We start from the raw sequence: 12,108 nt of genomic DNA on the forward strand, positions 1-12,108 counted from the left end.
CTGGCACATAAGTTCTGCTCACATAATATTTATTGACATGTGGGTGCTGGCGAGGGGCGGGCAGGGGGCGCCTAATGTTAGACAAATACTGGATCCTTGGGAGAAGGAAGGAGGGAGCGTGGGCTGAGGACTGCTCTCTGCAGCTCATTAAGCACAGTCATAAAATATTAATAGTTATTGTCCCTTCTATTTATTGGTAATTATCCTCCTGGAGGAAAATCTGCTGCTCCTCACAAATGTCTGGAAAGCAGCATTTTTTTTTCTTTTATTAATCCAGTATTAATAAGTGCACATAAAAAAAAAGAGAAAAGTAGGCGTCCTGGTAGCAGAGCCCCCGTCCCCCGCCACTGCTTTCCGGAATGCACCACCTGTAATAAAGGGAAGTGGCTTTTGATGTAGAACGGGGGCTCCTGCCTCATTATGTCACCTGCTTGAAGTTTGGCTGGAGCAATTTGGGCACCTGCACTGCTGGAAGGCACGGACGCTGCAGCTGTCCCAGAGGCACGGGCATATGGCCGCCACCAAATCCTGGGCAAGTTCTATGCAAGACAGGCAAAAGTCAGATCTCTACAACAGTTACAAGTCAGGTCTGAAACTTCCCCAATTTACATCAGTAAGGTAGATCTCCCTCTCAGGGTTCTGGGAAAGCTGTATGATAACCTCTACCCCAGTGCTGCTTTCCGGTGGATCTGCTCCTCACTTTTCTGTGGGGATGTTCTGTATCAGAACAATATTAAAATAAAACCCTTGTATAAAATCCAGTGATTAATGGCGGCCCCCGGCGCAGAATGTGACCCAGGCGCTAAATTTCCCTGGATATGGTTTGATTTTCTTGCCGCCATCTTTAGTGGGTCATTAAAGTCCACTTTATTTACTGTTCTTGTATTGTAATTACAGCGCGCTGACACTTAGCTGAGACAATTATGGGCCAGAAATGACTGGCACGCCATTAGCAGATTACGTCTGACAAACACAGGCCGTATTTTAAGCCTCTCTCCATACTTTTGCTGCCGGTGCCTATTTTCCGCCTTGATAAATAGCCTGTGAGTGTTTCCCATTATCTGGGCAGAGGCTCCTGTCTTGTTTAGTGTGCGTCGGGGAGGGGGGACGCGGCACAGTCTTTCCCACCCCCCAGTTACTGAACATGCTAATAGATACTTAGAAATGAAATGATCCATCTCGGGTGCCCTCCCCCTAATACCTCTACCCTTTTCACTACCTCCCTATTTAATCAAGCACTTGTCACCGGCAGAAGCCGTCTGGCATTTTTGTGAAGAATCTGTTAGCTAAAAAATGTTGTCACCCCATTTCCTTTTTATCAGTCTGGCTCTTCTCGCCCTCCCACCTTCCCTGTGCCGAGATTAACGCAGGATCATAACGCCGTGTATCCGTCCACGATAAACCTTATCCATTACCCAGAGATGCCGCAGGCCTGTCCCTCCTCACCTCCTCCATTTATCATCTTTAACTCCTGACAGGTGTACGCCGGGGGCCTTCAGATTTATCTCGTTGCGCCCATAGCGGAGGACTATCCGTCAAAAGCAGATGAGATGGGGAGACAGGAGTGGGAAGTGAAGGAGAGGGGAGGTGGCGGCATGAGGCGATGGGGGTGCTGTCTTGAATACGTATTCCACAGGGAGGATGGGGGGTGTCAGCTGGAGTTAAGGTGGTCTTCACTCCCCACCCATCAGACTGAAGAAATTGGGCAATCTGTCTTTCAGGCATCTCTTGATTTACTCCCCGGGTGTAAACACAACCAGGGCTCAAAATGTCTCTATAAGAAAAACATTAGCGTCTTATCTGACAACCACTCGCCCCGCGTAGACTGATTGGCAAGAGAGATGATTGGCAGTGAGGATGAGATGAGGAGATGGAAATCTATAGGGATTACTGCAGTGTCTTCCTTTATCATCCCAGGCCCTCAGGTTATTAAACTGACATTAGATATAATGATAATGACCGTATATGATCAACAATGATCACCATTCCATCCATGGATCGTCAATGATTATCATTACATCCATGGATGGTCAGTGATTGTCATTACATCTCTAGAACGTTTGTGACCGTCATTACATCCATGGATCTACATAATATAGTCCGCCATTCTGGTGTGTATTGTCTCATGCTGATATAGTCCACCATGCTGGTGTGTAGCGCCCCAAGCTGATATAGTCACCATGCTGGTGTGTAGTGCCCCAAGCTGATATAGTCACCATGCTGGTGTGTAGTGCCCCATGCTGGTATAGTCACCATGCTGGTGTGTAGCGCCCCAAGCTGATATAGTCACCATGCTGGTTTGTAGCGCCCCAAGCTGATATAGTCACCATGCTGGTGTGTAGTGCCCCATGCTGGTGTGTAGTGCCCCATGCTGGTATAGTCACCATGCTGGTGTGTAGTGCCCCATGCTGATATAGTCACCATGCTGGTGTGTAGTGCCCCATGCTGGTGTGTATGGCCCCATGCTGATATAGTCCACCATGCTGGTGTGTATGGCCACATGCTGATATAGTCCACCATGCTGGTGTGTAGTGCCCCATGCTGGTGTGTATGGCCCCATGCTGATATAGTCCACCATGCTGGTGTGTAGTGCCCCATGCTGGTGTGTAGTGCTCCATGCTGGTATAGTCACCATGCTGGTGTGTAGTGCCCCATGCTGGTGTGTAGTGCCCCATGCTGGTATAGTCACCATGCTGGTGTGTAGTGCCCCATGCTGGTGTGTAGTGCCCCATGCTGGTATAGTCACCATGCTGGTGTGTAGTGCCCCATGCTGGTATAGTCCACCATGCTGGTGTGTAGTGCCCCATGCTGGTGTGTAGTGCCCCATGCTGGTATAGTCACCATGCTGGTGTGTAGTGCCCCATGCTGGTGTGTAGCGCCCCATGCTGGTATAGTCACCATGCTGGTGTGTAGTGCTCCATGCTGATATAGTCACCATGCTGGTGTGTAGTGCTCCATGCTGATATAGTCACCATGCTGGTGTGTATGGCCCCATGCTTGTATAGTCAACCATGCCAGTTGGTGCTTAAGCTATAGTATAGACAATGCAGATGGGAAGTGTAAGCTCAGCCCAAGATATTACTAAGCCCTGGACATTTACAGGAAACAAGCCAAGAACAGAGAGGAAAAAGTACGGCTTTAACTGAAAAGTAGCAGCTTCTTGGCGCCTTTACTCGCCCTGTGTCACCATACGTCTTAATGTTCTGGAGAGCCACAAATTCACATCCTGCAACCCTGGAAGTTAAAATCATATATTTTCAGAGCTGTGCCTGTAAGAGACAATCCAGGTCCTGCATGGTATGTATGGAGAACCTGCCACGTGCAATGGGGCGGCGGGGAGCGAGGAGTTAAGTTCTTGCTGAAGTTCGAGGCCTGGCTGGATTTTATTTGCTTACGGTAATTAGGATATTTTATTGGGCTGTAGACTGAGATGAATATCAATGTATCTGCTGTGGATATAGATATATCAGCACGTCCAGGGCTGTGATGTGGCGGGATGACGCTTTGCTGATTATTACATCCATTAATTCTGATTCTCTGCCCCCTGCCTGAAGCCAAAACTTCTGACTGAAAGGCGACAATATGTAACGTCCCTACTCGGCTCTGGGCAGAGATCCAGCACATCACTGTGTGAGCTCTGTGCCGCAGCACTGGGTCACCGCACAATGTGATCCTATGTACAGGTTAACACTACTCCTGTGTACGGAGATACTGGAGCTGTAAGTAAGATCATGAGAGAGATCCAGGACGTTCCCACTTACTGCCGCCACCTGCTCATCCACCACTCTAGGCTCTGGCCTCTATAGTCTGTAGATCTCTGCATCCTGGAGCAGATCTTAAGATACAGACCTTCCCTCCCTGGTGCCTGCTCCCCTAAAGCAAAAATGTCGAGAACACAAGGTCCCAGGCAGCAGCCCAGAGGGTGAAAGCTGTAGCCAAGACTCCACTCGAAAGCCACATCTGATCCCTTGATTAAACAAAGGGCTTCTTTCAACATAGCTACAATTAGGTAATATAGACTTAATTACAAAGTGCTGGATTCGGCTCTGATGAATGAGATGGAGCCATCGTGGGCCTGAGCGAAGAGATGCTGCTTATACAAGTGGAGAGGCTGCAACCTGGGGGGAAGGAGGCTCCACACTGAATGATAATCGATTAGCCATTTCTCAAAGTCATTTATCCGCCTGGAGGTGCAGGAAAAGTGCCAGGGGCTGCAATGGGCATTTTGTATGCATCCTCATGTGCGGACACAGTGGAGGGAGAGGTGACAGCACGAGCCGTGAGGTGGAGGCGGCTGCAACATCTTATTGACCCACAATCTTATTGTTCTAAGAGGAAACTTATTTCCTCTTCTACCCGTGTCTTCTCTATGCACCATATCTATCCATCTATCTAATAAATATCTATATAACTATCAATCCTTTCATGTCTATGTAATATAAATCATTTCATATCTCTCTTTCCATTTAATAAATATCTCATATCCATTTACCTTTCTATCTATCCATCTTGTTATCTGTCCTGCTCCCTCTCTTTTTCTTCTATTAATCTGCTCTTTATCCATCCGATATCTCGTTTCTATGTATCTATTATCTATGTATCTCTCCGGTATCGCCTGTGTGTCTGTGTAGCAGATGTATGTGGTGGTGCCGGTCAGGTGTAATGAGATATCAGTGTCCTCTATTATCCCTGTGATATTTCCAGCTGAGATCATCCACTAATTATCTCTCCATGTTCATCTCGGTGTAGGTAGAGGAATGACATTGTTCATTTCACACTGAGATGTCATTAGATCCTTAGCTCTTTGTAGATCCCCTCAGCCCTGTGCTCCCTGGGGCCCCGGGGCCTCTGCTGCCTGTTAATGTGTCTTTATAGCTTTCAGTAGTGGCAGATGGAGGGGCCACACATCTGGGATTTGCTTGGATCTCGCTCTCCTTAGTACATTCATCTGTGAAGTTGACGATTTCTGATTATTGGATATTTCAGGACTGGAGGCTTCGAGGCAGTGACAGATCTTTCCTGGTAAAAGTCTTCTCCCCATCATCACCAGACTCTAGCAGGGGGAGTGCGTGCAGGGGTGTAATCAGGCGCAAGGCGAGATTCACGGCCCAGAATAAACTGATTCCAGAACAATTGCTGGGATGTGATGGGTGTCGTGATATGAAGCGGCTTCGGGGATCACGTGTCATTGTATATAACAAAAACCAGGAGGACCATGGGACGGGGCGCTTAGCATAATGCAGGGACATGTAATACAAGCTGACACCGGGCACCATCCGCTGATGTCATGGCCAGTCCTTATCTGCAGGATCACAATTCAACCAGCACAGAAGTGAGATGTTCTGCAGGATATAGTGACTGCTCTGCAGAATAAACCTGGGTTAATAACATTGAGCAGCAATCACTGCACTGGTTGTCCATCCACCATACACTACTTGTCCACCAATAAACTGTCCCCCATGCCGCGCCACCTGTATCTCCTTCCTCATCTGTATCTACCTCCCATCAAATGTTCTATATGTAATCAACTATGAAGGAAGAAAATACACCGTCAACCAAACTTTCCATTCCTTTATCTCCTTGTAAAACCATCTTGTGCTGCACCATTTCTCTGGAATGCACTTTCCCAGATAATTACATAAATTCCCATTATCCAGGTACTGCCCTAAAATACATCTTCTTAGTAAGGCCTATCACATTTTTTAAAATGTTGAATCATGAGGAACAGAGCAAGAAGCCTTTTCTATAAGAGGACTCATCTACAAATAAGACAAAAAACAGGAAAAGGAGATATTGAGAGTCCTGTAAAAGGGGGATTGGGGTGTTTGATCAGACATCAGCACAGACCTGGGTCAGTGACCTAAGTGATGGCTGAGGCCCCTGACTTGAGCACGGGTTGGGGCCCCTTGACCTAAATGCAGGCTGGGACCAATGACCTGAGCTCTGGCTGGGGCCCAGCTACTTTCCTGCTCTGTATGGCCAAATTTCTGAACAATGAGTAGGGCCCCTACACCCGAGTGTGGGCTGGGGCCGCTGTCCTGAGAGCTGACTGGGGCACGTGACTTGAGAGCTGGCTGGGCCCGTTCGCTGAAAGCTGGCCAGGGCCTGTGCGCTGAGCACTGGCTGGGGCCCATGACCTGAGAACTGGCTGGGGCCCAGCTAGTTTCCTGCTCTGTATTGCCACTTTCCAGTCCTCTCTCCCCCGATTTTGAAGTCTTTCTCATCTAGAATTCATTGTCTTGTCAGCCTCCAGTTACCGGCTGAGCGTGAGAATCATGAATCACAGTCGTCCTGCGCTCATACTTCAGCAAAGACAAAAAAATTACACTCCATCACCGTGTCTCACGGCTTTTAGTGATATCGATCAGAGCCAGTGCCCTCCTTTTTCTTCCACTCTTAAACCACCCACCCTCCCTATCAATTTTATCGCGGGCTGTTGAGTGTCGCATCTCGTCTGAGGACGGCCGCCACCGGTGGACTTGTGTCTGCAGCGGGTTTTATTCAGCATCTTCCTACTTTTTTATATTATTATTATTATTATTATTCTTGAATGGGAGTAGTGGGGCTTATGGCGGGTGACAGCTCGATGACAGAACCCTCATTTCAGCCAGTCAGTAATTGTGATGCATTCCTCGCAGCCTTTTAGCTTCCCTCCCTGCCCTCCCCTATCCTAATTTATAAAGTGATTGCACCGAGTCTCCAAGTTTCTGAAATTATTACCCTGCACATCTCTCTGCTTATTGCATCCTGTCTGTCTCTGCGGCCGCTCTTTCTTCTTTCTCATATTCACAGAGAAGTTCATGTTGCTTATGACTCATATAGTGGTGACATATTTTACACAGAAAGAAACATCACTGCATTGGTCCTGCATTGGGTGGTAGTGATATACCAGGGGGTTGCAGATATAATGCACCGCGTGGTGGTGATATACCATGGTCCTGAACTGGATGGAGGTGATATACCTGGGGGCTGCAGATATAATGCACTGGGTGGTGGTGATATACCTGGGGGCTGCAGATATAATGCACTGGGTGGTAGTAATATACCTGGGGGCTGCAGATATAATGCACTGGGTGGTGGTGATATACCTGGGGGCTGCAGATATAATGTACTAGGTGGTGGTGATATACCTGGTGGCGCCAGATATAATGGACTGGGTGGTAGTGATATACCTGGGGGCTGCAGATATAATGTACTGGGTGGTAGTGATAAACCCGGGGGCTGCAGATATAATGCACTGGGTGGTGGTGATATAACTAGGGGGTGCAGATATAATGGACTGGGTGGTAGTGATATACCTGGTGGCGCCAGATATAATAGACTGGGTGGTAGTGATATACCTGGTGGCGCCAGATATAATGGACTGGGTGGTAGTGATATACCTGGTGGCGCCAGATATAATAGACTGGGTGGTAGTGATATACCTGGTGGCGCCAGATATAATGGACTGGGTGGTAGTGATATACCTGGTGGCGCCAGATATAATGGACTGGGTGGTAGTGATATACCTGGGGGCTACAGATATAATGCACTGGGTGGTGGTGATATATACAGGGGGTGCAGATATAATGCAATGGATGGTGGTGATATACCTGGGGGCTGCAGACATAATGCACTGGGTGGTAGGGATAAACCCGGGGGCTACAGATATAATGCACTGGGTGGTGTTGATATACCTGGAGGCTGCAGACATAATGTACTAGGTAGTGGTGATATACCTGGGGGCTGCAGACATAATGCACTGGGTGGTAGGGATAAACCCGGGGGCTGCAGATATAAAGCACTGGGTGGTGTTGATATACCTGGGGGCTGCAGATATAATGCACTGGGTGGTGGTGATATACCTGGGGGCTGCAGATAAAATGCACTGGGTGGTGGTGATATACCTGGGGGCTACAGATATAAAGCACTGGGTGGTGTTGATATACCTGGGGGCTGCAGATATAATGCACTGGGTGGTGGTGATATACCTGGGGGCTGCAGATAAAATGCACTGGGTGGTAGTGATATGCCTGGGGGCTACAGATATAAAGCACTGGATGGTGTTGATATACCTGGAGGCTGCAGATATAATGCACTGGGTGGTAGTGATAAACCCGGGGGCTGTAGATATAATGCACTGGGTGGTGGTGATATACCAGGGGGTTGCAGACACAATGCACTGGGTGGTGGTTGCCGATATGATTGATTACAGTGATTGTCACCTACGCATGGCTCCAATCTTTCATTTTTTAGCTCAGTGCCTTCAATGACCCCCAAGAGGTGCAGGAAGGGTCCACTAGTCATTACCTGCGGCAGCCCCTGCACTGGGACCCAACAAGGTGCAGGCCACATGTGACTTTGGTGAATATTTGTTTGGATTTTAAAGCCTCATCTCTTCAGGAAGGCTATCATGTGAGGATAGTGCTTATGCACACCTTTATATATGTGCATCACCCTGCAGTGTAATACATATCTGTGAGATCTCATTACACGTCGCTCAGCGCTCTCGTGCCGCCACTCTGTAAGGCGCTCTATGTTGTGACATGTAGACGGCCTCTCTCCTAAGTGGCCTGTCATTAGCGGCCGTCCATTAAGGATGTGCCGCTCCTTCCTGGCTGTTCCCTGTTATTGTCGGCTCTCGGTTCAGCAAAGCCCATGAATGACCACCGCGTCGACAGCTCACTCTGACCGCAGCAACTAATTGGAGGCGCGTTTTGTGAGGGAGGCCGGGTTAGACGCTGTTCTGACACCCGCGACAGGATAATAACCGCTCTCTGCACTTGTTTATTCCCCTCCTCCGCCCCAATGAAGGATTCCATACATCCCTGCCATATATTAATGGCTGGTAGTTACCCGGCTCCGATGCATCGCCCCGTTCTAGGACCCCACTCGTCTCTTTCAGCAGTCGTCTAGGTCGTCTTAGCTTCTGTATAAGATAATTACTGTCATCGCCAAGGTCATCACCCAGCTCGCCGCTGACCCCAGGATGACATATACTTCTCATCAAATGTGTACACTTGGACTGTATTCACACAATGCAGATTTCCATATTCATTTACGTAAAATGGGTGCAATAAACCTGCCCCACGTGCATATACCCCCAACACCTCTCCTAACAGTCCAAATGCTCGGCCTTGTTGCCTTCACTGCCAGTGCTGCATTCATCTACATGGCCACTGTGTGTATGATGCCATAGAGTGGCGTACACTTCCACCTTTGTCCTGCAGTTTTGTGCGAGGATTTCTTGACATGTGGATCCTACTGTTGGATGCCACAATATCAGTCATGGGTCTATTCAAGCCATTATTTTGAAATAGGACCCTTATGACAGAGCTATGAAGGAGGGCACGTTTTGGCTTGTGTCATGTGACGTCCCACAGATAACCCACCTACATCCACGCCAAACTTATATACAACTCACAGGAAAGTATGTGCCCCCTGTTTTGTATCTGATACTATTTTCAGACTAACAATAGATCTTTAGTATTTTTCGCCGAGGTTTCAGACATTAAACACCATCTCTGTCCGCCTGGAATTTGGCAGCTGAACGTGTGTCTTGGCTGACAGGCCGGCATAGGCTTCGCTAAACATCTTATTTAAAGCAGGATTGCATGAACACAAGCAACCCCTGGAGATCATGAGGCAGATAATATAACCTCCGATTACAGGCATGACGGCTATGCTGCAAGACAAGAGAAATCGCCAAATGAAAGGCGCTGGTTATCTGCTGTCGTGTCTCTTCTATCTGTCTGGTGATTTAATATTACGCCGGTTGGCAGAGCGCGCTCATGCCTCGCACATACCGCAGGATATCCTCTGCTTCTAAACAGGGGCTTGTTTATTTAGGAAAAGGCTAAAACCCTGTGCCTCATTGTCAATTACCGGAGGCTGCAGCTATTAATAGTCCTGAACGGCTCCATGCTGGGCTATTCCTGGCCGCTGCCAGCTCCGTCACACACAAGAATTTCTGCCTCATTTTCCACTGGTGCCTGGAAAAATTGTCTTACAGACACTTAGCTGAGGGCCTGGCGCGGTCGCCATGAAGAGACGCATCGTCTTGTGTTGTCTTGCCAGGCGCTCCCTTACTTTGGCATTAAAGGACGGCCTATAAAAGAAAATGACCCATAAACTGGTGACTATGCTGCCTGAGCCTTTAGTCTGATTGGTAAGATCTGGGTAAGAGATGAGTGACTAGAGCTATTTCACCCACATGATGTTGTCGCCCAGCTTTGTCCAACTCTGGATGGCTACATGCCATAAGAGGTATCACTTCAATCACCAGGAGCTTGTATTTGATTGCGGACATGAAGTTACCCCTTGAGGGGGCGCCCTGCTCTTGTTCTCGCTACCACCAGGGGGCGTTGCAGCAGCAGGGGCTGATGATACTGATCCCTTTGTAGATATATGTGGACTGAGCCCCTCCGTGTACCCTGGGGATGGGCTGCCACGTGCTCCATGTCAGGAGCTGCAGGAGCTGCTTTCCTGCTGAGGGGGGATGCTTGACTTTTATTTATGGCCAGCTTCGGCACAGTCTTGCCGCGTCAGTCGCCACGTGGTTGGCATTAAGATCAGCATTGTTTAACAATAAACATCTTAATTAGTAGCAATTTGCATTTTTATTGCATGCTTCCATCACTGAGCATCTCTGCTCCTGTCATCCCTATAGTGAGTGCGGTATAATGAGGGTGCAGCGTATATATCACAACACAACGATACACAAGTAATGTATGTGTGCATCATACTGTATCATGGAACCAGACATAGAAGGTATATTGTGAGCCGTTATGTGGCCACCAGCTCTCTGATAACTGATGTAAGGTGAAGGTGTGATCCTAATTGTCACCTTTTTCTCTCTTCAGGTAAGAAGAAGGTCGCCCTGTTTGACAGCCAGGCCCCGATCTGCCCCATCTGTCAGGTCCTGCTCCGTCCCGGAGAGTTACAAGAACATATGGAACAAGAACTGGAAAAACTAACACTATCAATAACTATCAGGTAAACAGTGAGTATAAAGGGGGACCCCACCATGGGGAACTAGGGGGCGGTCCTTACTCAGTAACACAATGGGGCACATGTACTTACCCAGTCCCTGCGCAATCCCTGATCTGGACTGTCCGACGAGGATGCACATCTGCCAGATTCTTGAAGATTGTGCGCCCGATATCCTGCATGTGTCGCTTCCCCGCTCAGGTCCGCCGGAGTTCATCTTCTTCTTCCCGGTGCATGTAAGTGCTTGACTTGCGACACAATTTTTACGTTAAATCCCGTGGTTTGTCCGAATCTGTCGGATCATCTGTCGGACCGCCCCCCGATTTGTGTCGCATGAAAGCCAGCGCGATTGCGCCAAAATCCGATCTTGTGCGCCAAAAACCCCTTTAAAATCCCTGTCCCAGTGGCGTAAAACGGAAATCGTCGGGATGTACAACGAAAGTGCGGTCCGCTGGACCCTTAGTAAATAAGCTCCGATATGAGCAATATGCACCCAATCTGTGTCCAGAAGGAAACAGATTGGGGCATATTAACTGACAACAATGCAAACTGCACTAAATGCAGTTTGCCTGTGTATTGTGCAGAGGGCGCCAGCTATTCATGAATCTGGCGCCCCCTGCACCCGACAGAGTAAATGTGCCCCATTATCTGTGCACTGCCGCAGATCATTGCACACATTGGCTAATATATTATTAATTAAAGAGTTTCTGTTCCCTGGGGGTTCTAAATAATAATAATATTCCCCATGCAGGGAGCTTCAGCATTCAGCTCTAATCTGTGGGAAAACTTGAAAGTCTTGGCGTTCTCCAACAGTGCCCCCACAGGGGAAACGGAGCATTACAACACGTCTGATCCAATCAGTGGACAGCTCCTCCAGTGCATGAGACACTAACTTTTGCAGCTGAACAAGAGCTGCGGATCCTGAGCAGATCATCCCTAATAGGGTGTAAGGAAGGTTTTCTAATCTGGACAATGCCTTAGACAATGTTGGCAATAATAATGTTCCCTCCCTGGTAAAAGACAGATATGAGGAACCATACAATACTTTCAGATATCATCACCGCTGTCCTTATACCTATCGGGGCCCATATAGGGTGATAAAGTCATGTATAGGATCTGCTGAGATTCCTACCCTTCTGC

The 12,108-nt window shown here is 48.3% G+C and overlaps 2 protein-coding genes across 9 annotated transcripts in view; one reads left to right on the forward strand and one right to left on the reverse strand.

Annotated features, from left to right (window-relative positions):
- Nucleotides 1–12,108, reverse strand: part of ERI3 (ERI1 exoribonuclease family member 3) — a 329,148-nt gene that overhangs the window by 292,521 nt on the left and 24,519 nt on the right. The gene's annotated exons all lie outside the window — the stretch shown is intronic.
- The window catches only part of RNF220 (ring finger protein 220), a 151,039-nt gene that overhangs the window by 92,567 nt on the left and 46,364 nt on the right, over nucleotides 1–12,108 (forward strand). For all 4 annotated transcript variants that reach the window (XM_072127555.1, XM_072127556.1, XM_072127553.1 and 1 more), the window contains exon 3: nucleotides 10,842–10,974. In XM_072127555.1, the coding sequence (XP_071983656.1) occupies nucleotides 10,842–10,974 (133 nt within the window). The remainder of the gene's footprint in view (nucleotides 1–10,841; nucleotides 10,975–12,108) is intronic.

This window comes from Engystomops pustulosus, chromosome 10 (assembly GCF_040894005.1).
Source record: "Engystomops pustulosus chromosome 10, aEngPut4.maternal, whole genome shotgun sequence".
In the NCBI taxonomy this organism is placed as follows: Eukaryota; Metazoa; Chordata; class Amphibia; order Anura; family Leptodactylidae; genus Engystomops; species Engystomops pustulosus.